The sequence below is a fragment of the Eutrigla gurnardus genome (genome assembly GCF_963514095.1).
Source record: "Eutrigla gurnardus genome assembly, chromosome: 24".
In the NCBI taxonomy this organism is placed as follows: Eukaryota; Metazoa; Chordata; class Actinopteri; order Perciformes; family Triglidae; genus Eutrigla; species Eutrigla gurnardus.
Genome location: NC_139935.1, coordinates 5,978,693 through 6,005,907, shown reverse-complemented (window position 1 = coordinate 6,005,907; position 27,215 = coordinate 5,978,693). Strand labels below are relative to the sequence as shown.

The 27,215-nt window shown below is 47.4% G+C and overlaps 1 protein-coding gene across 1 annotated transcript; it reads left to right on the top strand.

The window, feature by feature from the left end:
- Positions 1-229: 229 nt before the first annotated feature.
- Positions 230-19,121, top strand: LOC311009917 (prospero homeobox protein 1-like). Its single transcript, XM_084004362.1, has 6 exons — positions 230-641; positions 744-1,334; positions 1,415-2,623; positions 5,339-5,446; positions 10,335-10,529; positions 18,769-19,121. The coding sequence occupies exons 1-6, from the start codon at positions 297-299 to the stop codon at positions 18,952-18,954; spliced, it is 2,634 nt and encodes an 877-aa protein (XP_083860488.1). The 5' UTR covers positions 230-296; the 3' UTR covers positions 18,955-19,121.
- The last annotated feature ends 8,094 nt before the right edge of the window (positions 19,122-27,215 follow it).

The following is a 27,215-nucleotide window of genomic DNA, read 5'->3' as shown; positions in this document are numbered from 1 at the left end:
CTCTCTCAGTGGTTCCCTTGGCTTTTGGTCTAGAAATACACTCGAAGTAATTTAGTGAATTCTGCGATGAATAAAAGTGTCCGTCCCGAGTTGTGATGGTTTTATGGATGTTTATTAATATATACTCTCATGAGATGTATTTGAGGAATTTATTTTATGGAAGAATTCAAAATATTAGATCACTATAAGAGGTTGAAATCATTTTCTCTGTGGTTTTGTCGTTGCCCAGGTAACCCTTCTCATCCGGCGTGTGTCTGCGAGGACCCCTGGTCATGTGCGTTTAGCTCCCCTGCGTGATGCCTGATCATGACAGCACCGCCCTCCTAAGCAGACAAACCAAGCGCCGACGCGTCGACATCGGGGTGAAGCGGACCGTGGCTAGTGCGATATTCGGCCGCGCCAGGGAGACCCTGTTTGAAAGCATGAACCAGTCGCACGGCCCCGATCAGGACGGAGACTGCTCGCTGGTCGGCCACGGCCATGGCGGCGGCGACGGGGAGAAGTCCAACGTTTTGAGGAAGTTGCTGAAGAGGGCCAACTCGTACGAGGACGCCATCATGCCTTTCCCCGGCGCGACCATCATCTCTCAGCTGCTGAAGAATAACATGGGGAAGAACGGAGGGAGCGACTCAGGCTTCCAGGTACACACACACACACACACACACACACACACACACACACACAGTCCTCTATAGTGGTTCCTGTATATGTGACTGATGGAGTCCTGCTGTCCTCCATCACAGGGGAGTGGAGCTCTGTCCAGCGGAGGCTCAGAGATCCACGCCGAGGACGCCTGCAGCAACTCCTCCCGTGACCGGGACAGTCCGTCCGACTGCCTCTCTCCCGGGCCTCCCCCTCCACCCTCCTCCTCCTCCTCCTTCGGGCGACCACCGCCTCCGTCGGGCCTCGGCTCCCACGCCCCCTCTCAGCCCCTCTCCCTCTCCACCTTCGATCTGGACCGGCTGTCGGACGAACACCTCCGCGCCAAGCGCGCCCGCGTGGAGAACATCATCCGCGGCATGAGCCACTCGCCGCTGGTGCGGCCCAACGGGGACCACAACCAAGAAAGCAACCGCGACAACGAGACTTGCGGCAACGACCACCGGAGAGACGGCAACGGCCACCACCACAGCCGGAGCGACGGCCCTCCTTCCCTCCTGAGCTCTCCGGGCTCGCGGGGCGGCGTGGTGGGCGTCGGCGAGGTTTACCGGGAGAATAAGAGGAAGCAGCGTTTGCCGCAGCAGCAGCACAGCTTCACCCAGCTGGTGTGTTCGAGGCAGGAGCAGAGGCAGGAGGAGAGGCGGCAGCTCAAACTGCAGCTGGAGGACATGCAGGTGAGTAGACGATGCATCCTCCCGTTCATGCCAACAGGTGACCTTGACATCTGCTTCAACTTTCCCGTCTTGTCCTTCAGAAACAGCTGCGCCAACTCCAGGAGAAGTTCTACCAGATCTACGACTCGGAGACGGAGGAGGAGGAGGAGAACGCCGAGGGCGGCGAGGCCGACCGGGGCGGCGAGAGAGAGGAGGACGGCAACCTGTCGGAGGACAGCATCCGCTCCGACGGCCTGGAGGAGAGGCACCGAGACCGGGGTCGCCACGGCAACGACGAGCTGTCCGAGCTGGACCCGGGCCTGTTCCTGGACCGGGCCCGAGCCCTCCTCCGAGAACAGGCGCTGATCGACGGGGAGATGGAGGACGACGTGGACGGCAGGGAGGAGGTGGAGAGGAATGTAGAGAGGGTGATGAAGAGGAGGGGAGGAGGGAGGCAGTTAGCAGAGACGCTGAAGCAGGAGCTGAACTGTGCCGTGTCGCAGGTCGTGGACACCGTCGTCAAGGGCTTCTCCTCGCCGAAGCAGGCCGTCGGTCACCACCACGGCTGCCACAGCAGCACCCCGTTGGCCCCCTCCTCCTCCTCCAACTCTTCCTCCTCTTGTCCGCCACCTTTCTGCCCCCTCCCCTCCCTCACGCCGGACTCGCGCTTCGGCGGCGGCGCCCTGGCCCTCAGCATGAACGGCGACGGCAGCCCCACGGCCAACTACCACTCCTCCAACCAGAGGCTGCACTGCTTCGGCGACGTCGTCGCCCCGAGCCCGCTGGACTCCTTCGGCGGCCTCAGCGGCAGACTGAGCGGCGTGCCGACGCCCCACGACCAAACGGAGGCGCTGCCGCTGGTGGTGCGCAAGAGCGGCGGAGGAGGTGGAGGAGAGAGCGTCCACCCTCCTCTCCCGCCTCCTCCTCACCACCCCTCCCTCCACCCGTCTCCCCTCTCGGCCTCGCTGGGGTTTAGCCCTCCATCCTTTCGCCACCCGTTCCCTCTCCCCCTCATGGGTTACCCCTTCCAGAGCCCCCTTTCACATGGGGGCGGAGCCGGCTACCCTCCGGGGCCAAAGGACCACCACCGGTCCTCCCCCGACTCTATGGACATGGCCCGGGAAACCGTCAGCCTCAGAACCAAAATGGCGTCCCTGGGAGGGGGCCACCTCAGCCACCACCACCACCACCACCACAGGCAGAGCTCGCCGGGCCAACACGGGCCGGAGGGCCTGTCCTTGTCCCTCATAAAGTCAGAGTGTGGGGACCTGCACGACATGGCGGACATTTCGCCTTACTCGGGCAGCACCGTATCCTTCTACACATGAGTGTTTGCACGTGATTTAAACCTACAGATTGATGGTTATCGTCACAATATCACATTTAACAGTCTGAGCTGTTATTATGCAACTAAAATCGACTTTTAGTGCTGGTTGGACACATTTTTTACTATTCCAATCTGGCGTTTTGTTATATTTAAATAGCAGTTTGACATCTGCATGTCTTGAGAATCTCCCTGTAAACACAGAAAGCTAATTAATTAATTTCAGTCATACAAACCGCAAGAAAGACACATTTTAGATGCTATTGTTGACCTATTGACCTATAATTGATCAAATCCAGCTTTACGTACATAGAATAAGCACTTTTGTAATTGGTTTCATGAGAGAGGAGATTTTGAACGCAGCCAAACATCTTCAGAAAGTCTTCAATATCAATTAACCTGCATTAATTTGTTCCCCATCGGGGGCCGCGGTGGGTCTTTGTGAGGCGGCGGGGGGGGGGAGATTAAACGGGTCGCACGCTGCTCTCTTCAGCTCTTTTAAGTCTCAGGTTGTGGCGTTTCAAGGTGCTGAGGAAAGGCGACACACACACACCGTCTGAGACACTCTTGTGTTCTCTTTCATCACAAAGACTTTGTACATAAACGCTCAAAGCAAATCATATCTCACCGTGTTTGTGTGTGTGTGTGTGTGTGTGTGTGTGTGTGTGTGTGTGTGTGTGTGTGTGTGTGTGTGTTAATGCTAATCACATTTCAAAGAGGACTGGGGAGGAACAGGTGACTGCGTGGCGTTATCGATGGACCTAAACGTGTGCTCGTCGCCTCCCTCGCCGCGGGTGTCGAGTGTCCGACTCGCTCCGGTTTGTTGGTCGTTGCTCGGCAGCTGTGTGTGTTCTGCTACCTTCCACACACACACATCCACAGTGTGTGTGTGTGTGTGTGTGTGTGGACAGGTGTTTGCAGGTAGCTGTTTATCTTTCGCAGCCTAACCTTTCATATGGAGAGGGGCTTCTCCCAGGGCCGACGCTCGCACTCCGGCTCAAACGTGCACACGCGCGCGTCCACGTGGACGCTTGAAGAACAAAGTGAAGGGGAAAAATAAGACTTTGAACCCGACAAATAGGAGCTCCTTGCAGCTGGGATGAGGATGTGATCACAGCGTCGCCTTCAAAGCCAATTTAGAAAAAGAAAGAAAGTATTATTTGACACACGTCTCTTGATCCGGCTGAGCCGTTTCATTCCGAAATTTTTCATTCATTCATACAGAAGAAGCAAAACAAGTCTTTGAAATTGGACATTAGTACTTCAAAGATAGTGACCCCCCCTCCCTTTTTATTCTCTACGGTAAACAGATGTTAAATTCTTTAGTGTTTCTTTGAAAAACAGGAAGCCTTCGATTTAGAAACGATACTTCTAGAACTACAGAAAATTATTAATTCACCACAATTTTGACAAGTTATTAATGGAACAAAACAACTTCTCTGCTATTGAGTTATTTATCATTGCTTTTATCAGCACATGATATTAGGTATTACATGGAAGTGTACTGAAATAATAACCAACGTTTATGTGTGCTGGAACAGGATCCATTCACACACACACACACACACACACACACACACACACACACACACACACACACACACACACACACACACACACTCAGGTTTGTGTATCTTTAATCCTTTGTACAGAACTGAGCAGATGTTCCCTATTCATATATGAAGTTATCCCCCCTCTGCACACACACACACACACCTGGACGCAAGGTCGAGTTACAGCTGATCTAGCCCCACATGACTCACACACACACACACACACACACACACGCACGCACGCAGATCCGTGCACCAGGGGACCAAAAACAAACAGCAACTGGAAAGAAGGGAGTAAGAAGAAGAAGCTGCCATGTTTATTCACCGACTGACATGTTTGTGTGCATCGTGTTCCCCACACACACACACACACACACGGACACACAGGTGACAGGTTGCCATGAATGTTAACGAGGTGATGGTGTTGTTGTCCTCTGAGCTGATGGACCCCGCTGCTGAATGAATGATGGATCAAACCGCGGATCACCTCTCCGTTTGTAACAAGTCCCATCACCTTTTTGCGTCGTTATCGCATCACGTGTTCTCTTGAGAACTTTTCTTTCAAAGTTTTAGCTCTTGAATATCCCCGTTTCCGTGGAGATACACGATCATCAATTAGAGCATAAAATAACAACAATAGAACTTTTCCCCACTCACTTCCACTCCCTCTTTTTCCCTCAGTTGCCGACGCTACTCTCGCCCTCTTTCCAGCCATATAGGGCCCCTGGGGGTCTCTATGTTGGGTGTGTGTGTGTTTGTCTGTGTGCTAATTGACCTTGCAGGGGGTTCCATTGATTGCCTCATCTTGTCTGATAGATTATAGGGCTGTTAATGTGGTGGGGGAATGGCAGCGTGGTGGGTGCACAGCTGTTACACACAAACACACACACACACCGTCACACACTCAGGGCCTCCACAATGATTGTTGAGGCGGTGGGGTAGACGCTCCGTGTTCGCCCGTTTGATGGTTTCTATACATTTCCCCGCCGGCGTGTTTTACAGCGTTGCCTCAGTTCCCAGTAAAAGGAAAAACATCCAATCACTCGTGGTTACAGACAACAATGTGCACCGACGACGTTTTTAAAATGCTTGACTTTGCCCTGAACTCCCGCTGAAGCCTCAAACCTCCTTAACGTGCCATTATTCAGATTCAGGAGGGCTTGTCTCCCAACCATCTGAAGAAGGCCAAGCTGATGTTCTTCTACACCCGCTACCCATCCTCCAACATGCTCAAAATGTTCTTCTCAGACGTAAAGGTAAGACCTTGCCCCGTCTATTTATCGTCTCTAGTGCATGAACCACTGTTCCCTTTTTTTTTTGTTTTCAACCTGAATGCAATCTAATTATTTCTCGAGGAGCGCGTAGGAGGCAAAGATGTTTTCTTTAGCGAATGTTTAAAAAAAAAAAACGATGAAAAGACTCACGGAAACTTAATTCACTCTGCCGACACGACGACAATGCGCCAAAAGGCAGCAAATGAATGGACACAAATGGTTTCTGGGGGCTGTTGGATGATGAAAACAGGAGGAAAAGGTCATGTTTGCATTGTGAACGCGTGTCCAGATCAAATCCACGACGTGTGTATGATTACGGGGAAAGGCAACACGCGTGCATATTAACGGGAATTCAATGGCATCTTTAGAATCAGATCTCAAAAATCAGTGACAGATGGCAAAGATGAGCTGTTGTAAACAGGTAGGAGGCTTTGTGTGACGCGTCTGGCTTTAATATTTGGTTACAGAGCTTCTTTTTTTTATTGATTATGATTGTTTTTATGATCTAATTTCTTCCACTGTCAGATATTCTCACATGGCTGGGAACTTTTGTGCATTTTATCACCCGATGTTCTTGAGTTTTGTTTGTTATTCTGTTATTAGTGTGTGTGTGTGTGTGTGTGTGTGTGTGTGTGTGTGTGTGTGTGTGTGTGTGTGTGAGACCCTGTTACGCAGATGGGTGCTCCAGTCTGTCACGTTTTTTTTTTTTTTTTTTTGTAGCATAATTAGAGTTTCTGGCCTTAATCGGTTTGGGGTTGGGGGGGTGTTAACGCCCACTTTCCCTCTCACACACACACACACCATGACCTCAACCTCCATCTCCTTTCACCCAAAACACACACACACACACACACACACACACACACACACACACACACACACACACACACACACACACTTTCACTCTCTCCGACATAAAAAGAGATGATGAACTATTCTTTAAACAAGCAAAGTATGAGCGTGTATTTGACAGGTATAAAAAGAGAAGAGGGATAAATAGATAAATAGCATGAAGACAAGGGAATGGATTAGGAGATGATGGAAAGTGTGTGTGTGTGTGTGTGTGTGTGTGTGTGTGTGTGTGTTGGGGGGTTGACAAACAAATGAAAGGGACGACAACAGAACAACAGCTTTAAAACAAAGGCGCCGATTGTTCCGTGTTTACAGGCTGCTACGTGTTTTTGTAAAAGGAGCATACGGCTCCTCGACAGATTCAGGACGCTGTATTCAAATGAGCAGCGCACACACACACACACACACACACACACACACACACACACACACACACACACACACACACACACACACACACACACACACACACACACACACACACACACACACACACACACACCAGCTGCCCTTTGGCTCATATCTGCGGTGACCACTTCCTCGTGGCAGTGCCACATCCTCATCGGCTGCCATGGCAACAAGGGGTCGCTGGGACACGGGGTTGCTAGGCAAACACAGGGTTGCTAAGCTCACCTGCTCCCACGACATGCGAGCGGAGAGTCTGACGGATGTGGTTCTCGCAGACCGAGACCAATGATCAGAAACCCTGAAGATGCTTGGAAACTTTTTTAGTCTCGTTGGCTGGAATTTTACACATAATAGTCAATAAATTAATCTTTCAAATCCAAACCTTCTCCAAGAATTCCATCAAGCCTTTAAAAAGCAGTGAATGTGCTAAATAAATTATATATAAATGTGAATGAAGGGATATCTCCCAACTTCTACACATCAAGATTAATAGTCAATTTGAAACTGTTATGTGCTGACATTGATAATTTCCCATAATCAGCTTAATCACTGCGTCTAAGTTGTCTATGTGGCCAAATAAACTGCAGCTTTTGGGCATTAATTTGGTAAATTGATGAATTAGGACTAATGCGTTAATTCCTCAGTTTGGAAATTGATATTAGCTTTAAAAACAAAAACAAAAAAAAAGGAATCTAATCTCCAAACCGATATTCAATTAATCTCCCTCATCTCCAACAAACGTGGGTTTAAGATTAGGGGATGTTGGCGGTGCAGATGGAGCGATCTGTGGACTCTCCATTGGAATGTATTGACAGAGATGTGGCGGTATAATGTACGTCTCTGGGCCTTTTTCAACCAGAGAAGACTAAAACACAAGTATCTTCATAGGAGCAATGCATCTGCGGCCTTTAAGCAAAGTCTTATTATTCACATTTTATGCAAATATGCTTCATATTCAAATTCTGATTGAGCCGTAATCCCGGTTAATCCGCCGTATTTATCCGTGGGAGGAACTACGCTGATATTATTTCCCCCTTAATAATAAAAAAAAAATGAATGGCGGGTAATCCTATTTGTGATGAGCGAGGCTGTTCTTTTCAAGGCTTTGGTGGTGTGTGTGTGTGAGTGAGAGTACACCCTGTTGCTGTCTGTCTGTGTATATATTTTGTTGTCCCATTGCATTCATTACCTTCTTCATTACCATATTTCCAAAATCCGGGTCAATGTCTCTGTCTCTCCCTCTCTTACTCCTCCCCCCCTCCTCCCTCCCGGGGAACAATAAGTAGCATGTGTTAGGAGGATCAGGCAGATTCACTGTAAGGGAATTAGGGCCCTGAATGGCTCCCCCTAATTGGACTTGAATGGACTTTGTCTATGGGAAACTGGTTCTTAAAGATGAGCCTCTTACACACAATGGCCGCCGCGCTCGTTGTGGGAAGTGGGTTGAGCTGACAACTGTTTTATGCACAGACGAGCGAACACACACACACACACACTCTTAATTGCGTAGTGAAAGCTCTTGCCTTCTGACCAGACAATCATACGTGTTAGCACGAGACGCTGAGGTCTCCGTCGTCTCGTCTTGAGAGAGTCAGCGAGAGTAATTAGGAGCTTTTTAAGGCTGGAGGATTAATTAGACGCTCGCTGGCTCAGGGAGCTCCTCACACTCTCACTCACCACATCCCTGCCAGCGGAGTTTCCCTTTTTTTAAATCTAACACACACGAGGAGGAAGCTGACAGCGAGAGCCCTGAAGACTCTTTCCTCGAGAGGCTGAAAACGACATCTCCATGCTCGGCAGGAATCAATTAGCGTCCGAGCCGCCGCTCGCCCGCCTCGTCAATTAGCGCGACACGGCCAATTTGGGCGCCGCCGGGACGTGAACTCAAGCAATCGCCGTACAAACGTCAAACAATGTACAAAAAAAACGCATCGTATCCTGTCTGGTAACGCAGAAAAACAGCGTTTTGAAAAAGTTCCTTCCACGAGGAACCTTCACTCTAGCAACTTGGAGGTTTATGTTGATGGTGCACATTCACGCTGTCCTCGATAAAAATGTGCCGAGCCGCCATGAATGTGGTTGATTCTTAAAGGATGTGTGTGTCCAACATGGCCTGGGGGGGCTGACAACAACCGCCATCAAGGAGAGAGAGGGGGGGGAGGCGCCCTGACACTCTCTCTTTCTCCCTTTTAGTCGTAAACAGAAAATGGCATTCCTCGAACTCAGCGTTTCCCCCTCCCTCCCCTCTCTGTCTTTTGTCTCTCGCCTCTTGTTTTTTTTTTGGTTTGTGCTGATTGTGATGAGCTGGACGGGACGGAGGGTGGGAGAGCAGGTGGTGTGAAATATCCTGAAATATCTACCACATAAAAAGATATCACCAGGTTGAGAAACAAGATCTGGAGTCTAGAATTGATAATTTAGCTGTCAACACGATTATACGGGTGAAAAGGGGGGATTTGTTCCAAACCACAGATGGAAAAACGTAGTTCTGTCATCAACAACCAGCCAATACAGTGAGTCAGCAGCCATTTTCTCCCTCTGGCCAACTGTGGTACTGCAAGCCTGTCAATCCCACTCAGACAGTTGATGGATTTTAGTCACGTCAAAGAAAATCCACTGAAACTGAAATCTCTTTATGGTCACCAAGGCCACCAGACTCCATGGCAACGTGACCTCATCTATGGATACGTTGGTTAATATAGGAAACTAATGGATAGAAATAACAGCAATATATCTGCTTCTTTTGAGACGCACACATCTTTTTATATATTTTAAGGGGCAACATGTTAGTCTTGGAGTATCATCTGTTTGCATGTCGGAGGTTGTTGATTGTGAGTTTAGATGAGACTTGTGTGTGTTTGTGTGTTTAATTGCTGACTTATCACGTTCATTTCATGCAACTCTTTTGTGGGTCAAAACACCCCCCAGTACACACACACACACACACACACACACACACACACACACACACACACACACACACACACACACACACACACACACACACACACACACACACACACACACACACACACACACACACACACACACACACACACACACACACACACACACACACACACACACTTTCCCCTCCTGTCACTATGCATGTAAAGTCCAAAGTCCCAAACACACACACACACACACACACACACCAAGCCTCCCAATTATGCTCCATTATGTCACCCCCTCTGACCGCTCCTGAAAAAATACCTCTTCCCCCTCCGTCCTCCCCCGTTCCTCTCTCCCTCTCTCCCCCTCTCTCTCTCTCTCTGTGTCTGTGTCTCTCTCTCTCTCCCTCCATTCATCTCTCTCGCTCACCGCTTGTTCCTGTGAGACAATGTCTTGTAACAATACCGAGCTTAATCTCCGTATCAAAGCCGTTTTTCCCCTTCACCGAACACACACACACACACACACACACACACACACGCAGTTTGACTGGGCTGTGTCTAATAGTAGGTAAACACAGAGTGCTTCTATTAAAGATATTACACAAACTAAACTAAGTTAGAAGGTTTTCAACTATGTTACTTTAAAATAGACAGAAATGTACGTGTTTTTTTTTCCATTTCATGAAACGTGATTTCCCTCTCCCTCCCCGCCACAGTTCAACCGCTGCATCACCTCCCAGCTGATCAAGTGGTTCAGCAACTTCAGGGAGTTCTACTACATCCAGATGGAGAAGTTCGCCCGGCAGTCCATCAACGAGGGCGTGACGGCGTCGGAGGAGCTGGCGGTGAGCCGCGACGCCGAGCTCTTCCGGGCGCTCAACATGCACTACAACAAGGCCAACGACTTCGAGGTAAATGTGGGGGTAATTCACTCGTTTGGTTGACTTTTATGAATATGTCAAGAGACGTAAATTACGTGAAAGCACGAATGAGAACATCCGTCTCACACTGGATTAAAAAGATTCAGCACAACTCTCACAAAACGCCCTCTACCAAGTCAGCTGTTCAGAGCGCAACAGTCACCTCGCCATTCTGCTGAGGTGCGGATGTCGCAGTGTGTGTGTTTGTGTGTGTGTGTGTGTGTTCGATGAGGCGAAAGAGGACGCCGCTCGAGGCGCGGGTGTCCTTGTCAAAGCGATTTGCAGAAGTCACATTCACTCCCTCACATTTTCTCCCCCAATATTGGTCTAAAGGGACCCGAGGGGCCCTGAAACTATTCCACGTAACATCAGCAGCATTTAGACGTCCATTAACACACACCTCGACGCTGACACACACACTTTTCTTTTTTGCTTAAGGAGTCAAACGCCGATGCTTAACCGGAGCTTAAATGCATAAAGAGCCAGATCTGCAGACGCAACAAACACACTTTAAGCTGTCTAAGTGTTTTGTTTTTAGGGGGGGACGAGCACACACGACGCTCTGCAGAACACGAGTCTTCCTCACGGTTGTGTACGGCACAGGAAACACACACACACACCATTTCTGGGTGTTTATTTCGGTCTTTAGTGGGGATATTTTGAGGGGCGAAAGGGCAAGGTTCAAATCCAGGTCTTTGACGTGTTTTAAAGCCTTTAAAAGCCACACTTTGAATGAACTAAAATAGCTAAAGGGCTAGTCCGCAGCCCTCTAAAGTCCCGCTGTAATCGGCAGTGAGAGGAACACGTGCGCCCTTCGTGCATTAGAGCCGCGGTGTGATTGCAAAGGTAGGTATAAATTTTCTTCCCCGTACTTTGTCCTCTCTTTCCTCCTTCTCTCTCCCTTCACCTCCCTCCTTGCATCCCTCCATCCGCTCGCCCGCCTGCCCTGAGGGAACATTACCAGCTAGGGACCCTCTCTCCCTCCCCCTGTCTCCCTCCCTCTCTCTCCCCCTCTGTCAAACTCAGAGGCGTGAAACTGGAACCGCGGCCGATTCAGCAAGTCTCCCGACACACACACACACACACGCAGAAGTCTTCTCCTTTTGCCAAATTTAGCATCATCAGAGTTCCACCTTGGTTTGTCCCCCATCACACCCACCTCCACTCCCCCCCCCACCCCCTTCCTCCTCTCTTTCCTTGCTCCCTCCCTTTCCTCCCACCCTTCCTGCTGAATCCGTCCTCTGTCGATTGTTCTCTTCATCACCTCCTCTCCTTATCCTCTTCCTCTCCTTTCGTCCTCCTCTCTTCTGGGATGAAGGAGAAAAGGAAGGTTCTCTGTTTCTCCTTCATCCCATCCTTTTTTCCTCCCCCTCTCCCTCTTGAAACTTTCTTTCATTACTTCTCATCAGATTTTATTCCTAAAGGCAAAAAGAAGGCCTTATTTTTTTCAAAATATTTGATAAAAATGGAATCTTTGTATTTGGTGGTTGCTAAGTCAACGTGCATGGCCATCATTTTAAATAGTGGGCTAGGGAAATGTGTGTGTGCTGTCTTCCAAAGTTGGCGTAAACAGGCCCCGGTAATTATAGCAGCTTCATTAATTACCTCCTCCTCCCCTCTCGAGTCACATTCTTTTAACTCCTCTTTCTTGTTTACCTCTCTCTGTCTCTCCATCCTTACGGTCTCTCCCCCTCTCCTCCTTCCCCCCAAATTTCCTCCCGATTGCAGCTCTGCCCACAAACTAATGAGGAAGGCAAAGAAAGGAAGTGGGCTGGAGAATGGGAACGGAAACGGGGAATAGTCTCATCTTCAAAAAAAATGAGGGAAAACAAAAAAAAAAAGAGGGAGACAGAGAGATTTTCTTTGCCAGGACACTCAGGGAAAGGTGTCAGCTTCTCCCTTCTGCCAAGAGGAAGAGAAACGTTTCCTCTTCTTTCTTTTTTTTTTATATGGAGAACAGATTGACGAGTCTGCCAGCAGCATTGGGCATGGCGCTCTTAACTCGTGATTGTGTTAAAAGTTTTGGGTGCGATGTTTGAAGTACACCTCCGGTACACTGGTGACTTAGACATGCCAGCGTGTGTGTGTGTGTGTGTGTGTGTGTGTGTGTGTGTGTGTGTGTGTGTTGGCTGAAGAGGGACAATGAGACATTTTTACGCAGCCTCCTCGAGGACGGTCTCGTCTTTCCAGTTCAAGGATCCCTCGCTGGCTCTGTCGGCGCCAAACGGCGGCACAGCTGCGCCTCACACACACTCGTTTGTGTGGGTCTTGAAGGGGTCGGGGGTGTGGCGACCAAAATCTGCCCTTTTGACTTTGAACGACGCACACCTGGAGGGCCCACGGACGCGCTCGCCTTTCAGGGCTATCCGCTTTCAGGAGCTGCGCGTTCGGTGAAAGGCTCAACTTCTCGCGTCTTTCTACGGCGTTTTAGATTCTTTGTGATCCTTTTGTCTGCGCCGTATTCATCCATTCACTCATCTTCTCCGCTTCTTCTTCATCAGAGTCCATTGAAGGGAAAAAAAGGGGGGTGGACGCTCAGAAATCGATTCTCAAAGTGGGCTTTCTTCGCGATATTGAAGTGGCTGTTTTTCATCATTTCCCCATCAATGTGCCGACGTATTAAAGATCCATCTGTCCCGATCCATTAGCCTTAAGTTTATATATAAAAAACTCCTTGTACATGATCCGTCTTTCTGTTGTCCTCACCTCTTTTTCATGCCTTCTATTTGTAACCTACCCAGAGGGCGCTCACATTTCAAAAGACTACACCTGTCCTCTCCTCCCTCATTCCGAGCACAGTTTAGGCAATTACCACATCTTACTCACCGGGTTCTTTTTAAGTCTTTTACTACTCCAGACACCGGCTTTTAATCGCTTTAATTTGACTATTTCCATGCCAAGTTCCCCCCCCCCCCCCCTTAAACAACGGTATCACTGAATTTAAATCATCATAGGGAAGTCTCCCTCCTTAAAATTAAAACACAAATAATTTGAGCGTCTCAAGGGAATTAGTTGACAGTGGAGGACTAATGACTGGTTCATTCCGGATGAACGTCTGAGCAGGCGATTAGTTGATGAGTAGCACTTTAAATAATGACTTTCCCAGAGATGGGCTCATGATAAAATGGGTTTGATGCAACATTTCGACCCTTGAAAGCAACTAAATATGACAAAAAGTTGGTGGAAATAAGACATTCAGCGTGTACAAATGTATAGACTTTAACATGATTCTTAAAGTCAGGCTTAAAAATGTACTTGTGCTTTAGTTAGAGTATACATTTTTAGAAAACAATGTTGAGCACACACACACACACAAAGTCCATAATCCCTACACACACTCGTTGTCGCTGTCAGTCAGTGTCATTAAGCAGCAAGTAACCAAGTCCCTGCCTCTCTGCTGCTGCTTGACAGAGAGCGGTATGGTACAGACAATGCCACCTGCCAGTTTCTGTCACTATAATTATAGCTATCTGCTTGCAATGTGTGTGTGTGTGTGTGTGTGTGTGTGTGTGTGTGTGTGTGTGTGTGTGTGTGTCTTAGTATTCCAGTTGAGAAGAAGAAGGCATCATCTTTGTCACTGAGCCTGATTGGAGTCACGAGGGGCGGGTGCATGTGTGTGTGTGTGTGTCTTCCAGTGTGTGTGTGTGTGTGTGCAGTGATTCCCTTCCCCTGCCCCAGCTGTCTCCTTAGCTTTAACAATAGGCCCGCTAACAAAGACGTGGCCTTCAGCCTCCGTCATGTGATACTAGTGGTCTGCAGCCTCTCAGTCAGATGACCCAGGCTATTGTCCTCTATGGGTGACACACACTTGCACACACACACACACACACACACACACAAGGAAGCACTGATAATACACACACACACACCAATCCAGGGAAGTACAGCACGTGTATGAACGGAGATACGGACACACAAGCGTCGCTCACAAAAAGAGGCGACACACGCGCGCATGACATAGTCAAAACACACACACACACACTGCGAGAGACGCAATCTCAGGACGCAGACCTTTCCTCTCGGTCACATGCCGTCTGAACAAAGAGAAACTTTATTGCCATTGTCCTGGTAACAGTGAGATCAGCGGCTGATTGACAAAAGAGCAGCAGAGAAAGGAAACATATTGCTGATGTCCTGGAGGAACCCCGAGTCTCCACTGTTACCTTGCGTTTCATAGTGTCAGGATTTGTTTTTGGCCACAAATAGATGATTATTTCTCTAAAACGTATGGGTTTAGCTTTATATTTATCCTGCAAAAGTGCACTTAACTTCTTGCAAGTGCAACAGGTCAATTCTTTCCAGATACACGACCTTGTGCTTCCATATTGAACCATCACAGTGACGCCGTCTGAGCTCAGGTACACAGAGTGAGTGGCGGCAGGAAAGGAGAGCGAAGATGATGCTCCAGGAGCCCACGGATACACTCCTGCAGGCGCGTATAATTGGAGTTTCAAACCAAAACAACACTGTTTTGGACACAAATTAAAGAATTCCCTTTAAAAAAAAAGGAGGGTTGGCGTGAGCCTGCGTCGAAACTAGAAAAGCAGGAGCGTGCCCTGCCCGTTCACCTCAGATAAATAACGATTTAAGTCTTTAAAAGGACTCTCCGCCCTGGGTGTGTGTGTGTGTGTGTGTGTGTGTGTGCGTGTGTGTGTGTGAGACAAAAGCCAGACCTGATAGCAGGGAAAGAGAAGGAGAGCGAGAGGAGGAAAAAGGAAGCAGATGCTTGTGTGTTGGCACAAAAGTGATATGTCCACACACACACACACGCACACACGCACACACACACACACACACACACACAATGTGCTCAGTCCACAGGAGGAGCAGCTCCATGATAGAAAATACTACTGACCGACAGCAAAGTGGACCTTGAAGCCACGGAGTGAATGAATGGGAACAAAATGGAGAGTGTCAAGGAGTGTGTGTGTGTGTGTGTGTGTGTGTGTGTGTGTCGTCCATACACTTGTTAATGGAGGGAGGGAGACTTCAAGTAAAAAAGAAGAGAAGGAACAACACACACACACACACACAGTCTCTGTCTGTTTGTACACCTTGAGAATCAAACATATGGTGTTTGTACAGTGATTTCTTAAGAGCGCGGTGTGTGTGTGTGTGTGTGCGTGTGCGTGTGTGTGTGTGTGTGTGCCTTTTGTGCATGACGGTGAGTGAGGATGGAAAGGAAACAGGGTGGAAAAGCAGGTAGAAAGACGTAGGGAGAGGTGAATGGAGTCAACTGAGGACACACACACACACACACACACACACACACACACACCCAGGCGTCTCAAATGATCCTGAAGGAGATAAGAGTAGTGGCTTGTATTCAGAAGACAGGAGGTGAGGAGAAAGGAGGGAGGAAAGAAAAAAACTACACCTTATTACCGAGTTTATCCAACAAAAAGCATGATTTAATCTGTGACTTTGGTTCCATTTTAAGTGACTGACTCCTGAATGCTTTGTCTCGTTACCTCGACACTGATTAACCTTTAAGATATTGACAGTTGACGTTCCACATGTAACTTAAGTCCGTCTATTTACGGTGGGTTAAAACGGGGCAGCGGATTCAGAAAGTAGTACCCTACTTAGAACACTCCTTTATTCTAAAAATACGCTTCCGTCCAACGCCAACCCTTTTGTCTGCGTGGCGAGAAACTACCAAATTAGCTTCATCGTTGCTACGTGCTAACCGGCGTGAGCCGTTTCAACTTTTTGCAACACAGTGGGAAAACGCTCTTAATGCAGGTGACATTAAAAAAAAAAAAAAATAAGTGGAAGGAGTTGTGTGTGTGTGATGTATAATAAACATTTCCAGGAGAGACAGAGGAGCCAACGAGGAGGACGATGAAGGGAAGGAGAGAGGATGAGAGACGGGAGGGAGGGCGTCCCAGTAGGCCTCTTTGTTGGGCAGCGATGTAGAGATTTACAAGCGTGTGTGTGCGTGTGTGTGTGTGTGTGTGTGTGTGTGTGTGTGTGTGTGTGTGTGTGAAGAGAGAGTAATTGAGCCTCCCTTCATCCAATATTTACCCACCAAACCGGAGCAATCATGCGAATTATGTTTACTGGGGAACCAAGTGTCTTTCTTCCTCTTTATCTTTCCTTTTTTTGCTCTTTCCTCACTTTGCCCCATTCCTCGCTCGCTCTCTCTCTCTCCTGGCAACTCCATGCCGTATCAAGATCCGAGCCAGGAGTAAATGACACACACACACACACACACACACACGCACGTACACGGGGGGAAACGGGCCCATCTGTATTGATGATGGCCTAATTTAGATCTCTTTATTGGACTGATTTACGATGGCCAGACAAATCTGGGCATCTGGACCCAAGTGTGTGTCTGTATATGTGTGTGTCTTTGTCCGAGTCAGCCGAATAACCGGACTCACAATATCCCCCCCCCCCCCCCCCCCCTACTTCATTTCATTCTCTCTGCTCGTCCTTCCTACCTCTTTGTGAAGCAGCGGCGTCCTCTCCGTCTCGTCGTCTCAGCCCTCACCGAGTCGTCCTCCCATCCTGAAACATTAAAAAAAAACGCCATAATCACCACAACACTTCACGGACAAGGTCACCCAATCTCTGAGCGTCCTGCTGCTGCGTTTCTCTTTGAGTTCAGGGACCGAGATCGGCACCGGAGTGTTTTAAACCTGAAGTTTTGGAGGTGGGGAAGTTGTGAGGATACGATTGGTTGAATGTGACTTATTTTGGTTCACCGTCGAGAGCAGACTTTAGAGTTATTGATACACAAACGGTCAGCATGGGGGTGAAGTATTCCTTTAAGATGAGACCGAATCCGAACGTCTAAAAATGAGGGCGAGGACTCCTCGAAGGCACATTCATCTCCAACATCAAGATGTGGTTTCATCTTTTATTTGCCCCGCTGGACAAATTCACAGAAACTATAAATGGTATTTTCTTTCAGGAGGTAAAACAAACCAAATAATAAAGGTTTTAATGATGAAAGCTCATTTTATTCATTCCCATCTCTAATAATAAGATTTTAGAATAACAGCTACAAAAAACGAGAAGCGTAACTTTTTCTACCACACCGGTGCAGAAGTTGAATCTTTGTTGTGTGTGTGTGTGTGTGTGTACTGTAGAGTCTACAGCAAGACAGTGACAGAGGGCCTCATTGAAATAACTGTGGTCTCAAGGGGCCGGCTAAAAAGGGAGGGAGAGGGAGAGAGAGGGTAGGTGAGGGTAGACGGAGTATATGAGAGTCGGGGGAATCATTTAGGGTGTGTGTGTGTGTGTGTGTGTGTGTGAGGGGTGATTCATCCGTTCTGGTGGCGGCTAACCTTGGCATGTCCTGCCACGCGTGACGGGGTCGCACCCGGGCGCCACTCGCTCGTCCTCTAGCTGTGGGGATGTACGGGAGCACGCACCTCGTCTGGAGGAGTCGGCCCCCGGTGTGTGTGTGTGTGTGTGTGCAAGAAAAAGAGACAAAGAAGAAGAAAAAACGATGGAGAGGGAGGGAGAGAGAGAGAGAGGCTGTTTAGTGTCTTTGTATGATCTTGCCCCCGGGAGAAAGGGCAGAAAAAGAATGAAAAATGTGTGTGTGTGTCATTGTTCTGCTGTCAAACACACACACACACACACACACACACACACACACACAAACGGCTTGTGATGACAGTATATTTATGCCTGCATGTGGAAAGGACAATTGGATCCCTGCAATGCCTGCGTTCTTGTTTAAACTGCACACACACACACACACACACACACACACACACACACACACACACACACACACACACACACACACACACACACACACACACACACACACACACACACACACACACACACACAGTGACAGATCTCAGACAACTGTTCACCTGCCACTGTCAAGGACTGAGTGTGTCATCTATCATTACATGTGAGCGTGCGTGTGCCTAAGGAACTCTTGACACCAAACACCCACACACACACACACACACACACACACACACACCCACACCCACACCCACACACACACAGCTGGGGGAGGTTTAAGAAAAGGGGAAGTACATGTAAGGGAAGTTGACAGCTGAAGAAGAACTTGGGACAGGAATAGTAAAATATGGACACCTGAAACACACGCACGCTTCACCTCAGTCTTGGTCGGTTTCGGTCACAGAGACATTTTTTCTGACTTTGTTTGAAGACGTTTGTTATCAGTAAGAAGGTAATCGGACTTTAGTTTGTGCATTTTCCTCATGATTTCCTCCCCTTTGCCTCCCCTCAGGTCCCCGAGCGCTTTCTGGAGGTTTCCCAGGTGACCCTCCGCGAGTTCTTCAACGCCATCGTGGCTGGGAAGGACGCGGACCCGTCCTGGAAGAAGGCCATCTACAAGGTGATCTGCAAACTGGACAGCGACGTTCCCGACGTGTTCAAATCCCCCAACTGTCTACAAGAGCTCCTCCACGACTGAGTACGGCGAGGGAAGGCGAGACATGGGGTGGTTCTACTCGGTTTCTTTCTTGATTTTTTGAAGACAAACCCGCCCTCATATTCCGAGCTCGACTCAAACAGCGAAACGTGAGACTTTTATAAAAAAAACGCTGAGAATTGAACCTCCTTGCACTTACAGAAAAAGCTCCTCCGTCTTCTCTTCCTTCGCCATCTCGTCCCAGCTCTGGAGGAACGGCGGGCGGAGGAAGACGATGGGTCCCACCTTCAGACCCGTGACTTTTTGGGGGGGGTCGGGGAGCCAACTAGAAAATAAAGATAATATATTAAAAACAAAAAAATCTTTTTATCGTGGATGTTTTTCAGTTACATGGACATTTTTTGAGGAAAAAAAAAGTGACGTTTCTGTATTTTTTTCTCCTTTGTATAAGCTTACTCTTCTATGATCCCTCACACACACACTTAACACACCTCTTGAATAGGAAAGCACAGTAGCATTCCCCTAAACCCTCACCCGAACCCAGACAAACTGGACAGAAACGAGCGTAGTTGTTGTTTATTTGACTCCTCCCTCTTCTTACTGAGACTTATGGGTGTTCGTTTTCACGCCGTGGCTCTCCCAGCCCCACCCTCCCCTTCGTCACCCTTCTTGGCTCGTGTTGCATTCAGGCACCCGAAAGCATCATTTTTTCTTTGATATTTGGAAAATGGCCCCTTTAATTTTATTTTTCTTGCATAACACATTTTTTTGTAATTTTAGCTACTATCTGGTCCAACTACTACTGGCTTATTTATAATATTTATCAATATGTAGCACTGATGCTGGATAAATTCAGGACACAGCATTGTTAGTGCTGTGAAGATTTCGGTATTGATTCTTTTTTTTTTATATAATTTGTCCGTTACGTTTTCATTCGGGGTTGCAAAGTGTTTTTCCTGTATTGTAACGGAGCCAGGAGCCAAACCATTCATTCCAGTTCCACGTGTTTGCAGATCAGCAGCAGTGCACCTCTTACTTTACATGTCGGATTTGACTTTAAAAAAAAAAAACAATGGCGACTAACTGTGGTACAATCAGCCGTTCTCAAAATTAGAGATGTCAAAATGTTCCCCCCCTTTGAAACTGGAAGGCGCCGTTGGGAAAACAGCTGCACCGGTGTGTGAAGTGTTTAAGGTTTTTAACAGCAGAAAAACAAAAAGAGGACAAAATGCTGATATTTGTAGCTTGTATAGATGTAACAATTACTCCGATCACCCTGATATTGTTATTTATAATTGAAATAACTATTCCTATTAATGTTATTCTGATGATGATGATGATTATTAATGCTTGCTACAGATTTGACCAGTGGTTTACTGATTGTTTATCCATCACACTGCAACATGAAATAAATTATTCTTTGAAAAAAAAAAAAAGTGTGCTTTTGTGTTACATTTGCACTCAGCAAAAAAAAAGCTGGTGAGGGCGATGACCTGCCCTCCACACACACACACAGCAGAATCGCCATCAACCTGAGCTGTAACTAGGCAACACGATGGCCACTTTAACTCCGTGCATACCCCCCCCCACCCCTCTGGATTCTGTACAGGGGACATGTGATCCCTTGTTGTTGTTGCTGATGAATTGAAAAGAGGAGCGCTGTGTGATTATTGTCAGCACAAAAGCCTCAAAAAGCTGCTGACGCCTAGATTAGCCAGTACAAAGACGATGCAGGGACACACACACACACACACACACACACACAGAAAAAGACATAGGTGCAGACTCTCACGCGCACACACACACACACACACACAAAGGCTGGGGACGAGGCCCGTCTGCCCTCGCTGCCCTCCCATCCCCTCTACACGTCCTCTGTTCATCCTCTCCTCATCGCTGACGCGACTCCTCTTCTTCCACCTTCTCGCAGGTTGTTTTTTTATTTCCGTCCCCAACGCTGCCCTCTGTGTGCGTCGGCGCCAAACGCCAACTGGCATCTGACAACGGCCACCAGCATGGGAGGAAGTGCCAGCACTGTCTCTCTCTCTCGCATACAGAAGAAAACGCGGTAGAGATAGTAGTATTTATAACACGAATACTGCCTTAAATGAGGACAATTAATCTCTATAAAATGAGAATAATAAAGCGATAAGGAAGTTTGCTATTTAGCTGAGGCTGATGAGCATCCCTATCCTTACATAAAACATGCTTTGCATGCGTCCAGTTAAAAGTTCTGGTCGATTCGCCGAGATGAGGTATCTGGAGAGCCTCTTTAAGCAATTAAGGAAGTCGGAACGCAACGATACGGCGACAAACAAACGGCGAACTTGTTGGTCCATAAAAGGTTTTCCATCAAAGTTCGCCATTAAGTGCTTTGAAGAAAACAAAAGGCAGAATCATGATCATCTAGTGCGGCAAAGCTTCCGCTGCCAAAGCTTTTCATTAGAACAGGAGGGGGCTGAACAGGAGGTGGGGTCACTCTCTCGCTCTATATGATCACACACACACACACACCCACACACACACACGCACACACGCACAGACGCCGTCTGCCCGTGAAAGCACATCTGAGCGGCGCAACAATAAAACAGCTGTGTTTGTGTTGGCCTGCTGATTGTTTCGTTCTCAATCGCCCCGTCATATGCACAAACACACTTACGCCGACACAAACACACTTATTGTCCGCCGGGATGGCGCGACAGTGATGAATCTTGGGTAATGGCCGCTATTATTATGGAGTAGGGAGAGAGTTTATTATGGAGGAGAAATCTCCCCTCGACATAATCCTGATAGCTGTAACTGTCTTTTTTTGCGGTGTTAACTGCCGCTAAAGTGGGGCTGCCGTGTGTGTGTGTGTGTGTGTGTGTGTGTGTGTGTGTGTGTGTGTGTGTGTGCGTAATGGTAGCTGGATGCAATGGCCCCGGGACCAGGCAAGTAAAGGATTTATATCCGGAGCTACAACGACGACAATAATCCCCAAAACAGCCCGACTTCACTGTCCTGATCGCCATCTCAGACCCAAAGACTAGATTTTTTAACGCTATAATGTCGTGATGGACTCATCAGATTGCAGAAATAAGGAATTTGGTTCGTATGATAGCAGTCGGGGAAAAGGAATTCCACCCACTTATCTCCATGTTATGTCTTTGTGTGTTTTCTCCTGGGGATTTGGTTAGATTTTAGCGTCTAGGATGAACTAAACGGTCTGGGTGAAGACTCTATTCTGATTGGCTGCTGTACAGTTTCCATTATCAGGAATAAATTGACACCTCTAAGGCATTACGCGTAGCGTGCTCATGTCCAATAAGAGCTAATAACAATAAGCAAACAATACAGAAGTCTTATGAGAATTGTGGAAGATCCCTTTAACCCTTTAATATTCAAGCGCACCTCTTCATCTAGACTTTAACCTGCCATCATCGCCGTTTGATATTGTTTTCATTGCGTTCTCACGCTGGGTAAGTAGCGCCTTGGCGCCCCGTCTGACCTCGGACTGACCCGCCCCGCGAAGCTAAACGCGGCTCTCATTCCGACGCATCAACCCTCGGAAAAAACATCATTCCACATAAACGACTGATTGAATCGGACCATCGCTGGCTGCGACTAAGCGCGCGCTTCTCTTGTTGAACAGACTTTAATCAGCCGGCGCTGCAGGTTTTATTTGCATCCGTTCTTTAAGATGGCACCCAGGTGGATGGGAGCTAATTGTTGTTCAGAGCAGCTGCCCCGACAGCGTTTTCACTTCCTCCTCCACGCTCTGCACGCCTCCCTTTCTCCTTCAGGTCACGCTCCTGTTCCTCCTAATTCATTCTCTTACACATCCAACTCTTAATCCTCCGCCATTAAGCCATCAATCTCTGATTTATTGAAAAGCATGTATTCTTTCACTTTTTCCATCCATTCAGCCACATGATTTTTCCCTATTTATTCTCCATCATCTATGCATCCTTACGTCAAAGAATCCATTCTTCCTTCTTCTTGCCCTCCCTCCTAACTGATACCATTCCCTCCTCCCCTCCTCCCCTCCATCCCTCCTTCCATCAGCGGTCTGTTCGCTAATCAAACACCATCTGTCCTTCCATCCCCAACCTGTGAGGAACAGCTGCCAGCCGCTCTCTTAACAACACTTTTAACAACCCTTGCCGCATCTTCCGCCGCCCGCCACTGGGCGGACGTCGCCGAGGAGGGCCTCCGCCTCCTTTGCGGGGACGCGAAGCAAACCTGATTACACGTGCGTACGTTAGACGCACCGATTAGAGTCGATCGGGGGTCCCGAAGGAGGGAGGGAATGTAGCGGAAAGGTGGCCATGAAAGGAAGCAAGTTAAAGTAACTTCTACTGGCCTCTAGTTGAACCTCAGCAGCACCGTTAGGAACCAGCAAAGAAATTAAATTATTCCAGAGAAAGAGGAATAACGAGCTAGCAGAAGGTATAAACGGAGAGATAAAACAAAGGAGAGATGGCACTCGGTAAACGAGTCGAAGTCTAAATAGTAATCAAGGGAAGAATCAGCCGCCTGCTCAAAAAAAGGGGGTTTAGAGCTAATGGTGGGAAGTAAAAGCCCCCAACACACACACACACACACACACACACACACACAGTACTGTACAATCACCACGCAGGCATAAGAACACAATCATCTTAAACTCGTTCACACATAATAGTTTTCTCACACATTTAATACAATCATCCCTCACAGACACGCATCACAAATATAATCACGGTGCACGTTCACACACACACACACACACACACACACACACACACAGAGTCGCCGCACAAACCGCACTGCTGTTGTAGCGAACATGCCAAGACATTTTCAAGTGTTATATCCTGAGGAACTTCCCCAACCAATCATTGGCACATGGGCCAGATGTTCACTGGTGCTTCAATGCAATGTTCTCCTGGCAAACACACACACACACACACACACACACAGTGGCTGGCATCTTTGTCTCTTTCACTCCCGTTATGCATATGAGCATTTGATATCGGACCAAAACGCCAAGACTGCACTTTTTCATCACACAAAAGGGGGAAGGGAGGGGAAGAAACGGAAGAACGGTGATAAAAAAGAACAATTAAAAAAAAAGAGTGTAGAGGTCCTAGTGTGACACGCTTGTCAGCATCAATGGTGACATGTAGGGAAGGAAACTGAAAGTTGCACTATCGCTAATGGCCATCAGGGGGCGACTCCTCTGGTTGCAGAAGGAAGTTGTAAACATGAGTTTATGGTCTCAGTTTCAAGTTATCTTCAGTACAGCATGACTTTCATTTAGTTATTTTTTTGGTCCGAGCTGTCTGTGTTTTTGTCTTTGAACTTTAGTTCATTAAAGTTAATTGTAACATTGTAACATCACCATGACGACGTCCACTTCTCTCCGGTCTGTACGTTATTCACCCTGATTCTCCACGCTCACCCTGCACTTACAGCATGTGGATCACAAGAGAAAATTGTCCACACTTTAACAATGCATCAGGTTTTTTTTTGTTTTTTTTAATCTCTCACTGGTTTTTATTTAATGAACAATAGTCCCTGCCAACTGCAAACAAAAAAAAAGAATAAAAAAAAATGAGAAGCTTCCGATTCTCTTTGCTTCAAAGATTTAATTCATTGAAAACATTCCGAGGACACCTGCATCTTTTGTTGCAGCCGATGCTTTTCAATTAATGCTACCGGATGAGCTTTGCTCGATAGCTGTGGAAAGTCATTAAAACAACGTCAGATTGTCAAACAGTGGAAACAGACAAAAATCATGCCAGTTTAAGATGTTTTTTTTATTTTTATTAATGCAATCAAAAGCGAATGTGGTTCATGGATGTCATATAAAAGTTTGCTAGCCCATGCATTAGCCACCAAGTGGTTATTAATCAACTAATATTAGCTGAACTCTGTTTTCGATGCACCCCGAGGGCAGCGATCGGACGCCCTTCGATGGTAGAATTCAACCAGCAGAGACGGGAGACTTCTGATGTGGAGATCAATACAGGCTCACACAGAGCGGATACAGGGGGCTCACACACACACACACACACACACTATATACACACTTTCGGCATTTGCTCGGACGCACTTGAGGGAGCGCGTCGGCCACGTGTCCCGTGTCCAATAAGGGCATTTAGTCCGTCGATAAGAGCCTTTCAAGAATAACAGGGGTTCTAACATCAGATAACACACACGAGCACCAACTTCCCCCCCTCTCTCACTTTGTCCTTTAACCGGACAAAAAAAATGGAGTGGAGCCCGGGGCCGTTCCATTTACAACCACCCACCCCTGACACCCCCTCGATGTTAAGTTTCCTCCCCCCCACGTGTGACTGTCTTGTGTGTTTTGTCCTCGTTTCTGAAATCTAAAGGCGAAAGTGTATTTTTATGGCGCTATTCACGCAACAAGCCTTCTGTCGGTTAGCATGAGAACAATCAGCTGTTTTTTAAGTTGGAGCACCTTTAATACGATCAGGAAGTCAGGAAGCAGTGATGTCACATCTTGTTTTACGTGAAATACATGTGCTTTATGATGCAGCGCTCCACTCCAAATATGGCGTTTTCGCATGGATTTAGTCTCTTTATAGTTCTGTCATGTTTCCATCCACACAATGCATGATGGGATATGAAGCTGGGTTAGTGGCCAAGGTGCATTGTGGGATACTGGGTTAACATTAAGGAAGAACCAATGATCAGCCCACTTTTAATACAATGCATTATAAACCTATAATCTGCTTGTATTATTACAGTACTCATTAATATCCATAAGGCTTCATACCAATAACCATAAGACACTATAAAGCACTTTATAATGAGTTAATCAGGTCAAGTACGTCATATTTACTGTCACTAACGATGTCATTATTTGCTTTAAGTAGATTTTTTTTTTACATACTATAAAGCATTATGAATATTACTGCTAAGCCTAACAGAGAGGTCGTTTTGTAATCTTAAAAGACATATTTTATATATTTGATGCTCAAAAGAACAGCAGAATCTGCTCCTGGATAAAATGACTAACTGAATATCCAGCGTCCTTGAGCCGTTCAGGGCTTCGTGTCTGAAAGAAGCGGGAAAAGAAAAGAAGTAATTCCCTTCATGGATGAAGAAAGCCTCACATCAGAGGAAGTTCATGGGATGGGGGGGAGAGTGAAACAATATTTCAATGGGGATAAAAAAAAAAAAAAATCTAATCAAAAGCATATTGTAAAAAAAAATGATTATCCATTTATTAAAAAGTATCTTCTTATGTCGAACATCTGGGTCAAACGCAGCGCGGCTGCTCTTCAATGGATGAAGACGCAATTTCCAATGTTAAGTCTGACAAAGCAGGAAATGTGGTAAAGCAACAGGAAGCTGAATCTCAGCTGGACAACGACATCATCGACCGCCATATTAACCCGTGGTTTTAGATTATACATTGTAGTTTGATAAATTAAAAGTTAAGGGTCTATTTGCATTATTACACCCTTCTATTATCATTATAACAGTCACATGACATGGTCTTATTTATTATAATTCCGATAATAGTCGTATTTGTTGCTGAATCCGAGGAGAAATCCTCATCACAGCATCACAATCTCCCCAGAGACCGAAAACAACCGACAATCAAAACCTGATTAATCTACTAGCGGGCTAATATTACCACTAAAATAAGCATAATTACAGTCGGAGCACGTTAGTGTCCTTGCTTTGAGAGTATACTGCACTTCTGTCACAGTAAAGGGCCTGAAGTGTCACCTCCCTTCTATTTAATACCTCTGCACGCCGCCGCTCCACTGAAAGCATGCGACGGGAACCTTTAGACCGCTCGTGGGCGAGCTATGCACGCCGCTGACACGCCGAGCAGGTGCGTGCGTGCCTTTAAATGCTCAGAGTCTCTTAAGCTCGGCGTCTGCGCGTTCCTTTGTTAAGACCCCGGAGTGGCCGAGGAATTTCATTTATCAAGAAATGGATAGGGTCCCCTCCAAGAGCACCTCTTCAGCAACACAAACACACACTATAAATAGCCAAATGGCACACGTGGGCATTGTGGGAGAGGAGCTGGAGGGACTCCTGGAGTCACGGTGGGCACGGGGAAAGCATGAAATCCAGAGAAACTTCATGGAGCCGTCGGGATAGAAGGGAAAGAATCCCAGGCCTTCGACGCTGGACTACAAATAAGCTGCTGCCTTTGAACAAGGTTCGCCGGCAGGTCAGCTGGCTGGGTGTACATAACACGGAAAATAACACACACACTTGTGGACAGCTGTCAATTGGTAGCTAAGCAGGTCCGAGGTGAAACAATGGGGCTGGATGATGACGGCAGAGAGTTTTAT

What these genes read in the sequence shown, in the direction of transcription:
- LOC311009917 (XM_084004362.1), top strand. Translation starts at nt 297, where the DNA reads ATGCCTGATCATGACAGCACCGCCCTCCTAAGCAGACAAACCAAGCGC. An exon ending in GGAGCGACTCAGGCTTCCAG is followed by an intron (nt 642 to 743) that starts GTACACACACAC and finishes CCTCCATCACAG; the next exon opens with GGGAGTGGAGCTCTGTCCAG. An exon ending in TGCAGCTGGAGGACATGCAG is followed by an intron (nt 1,335 to 1,414) that starts GTGAGTAGACGA and finishes CTTGTCCTTCAG; the next exon opens with AAACAGCTGCGCCAACTCCA.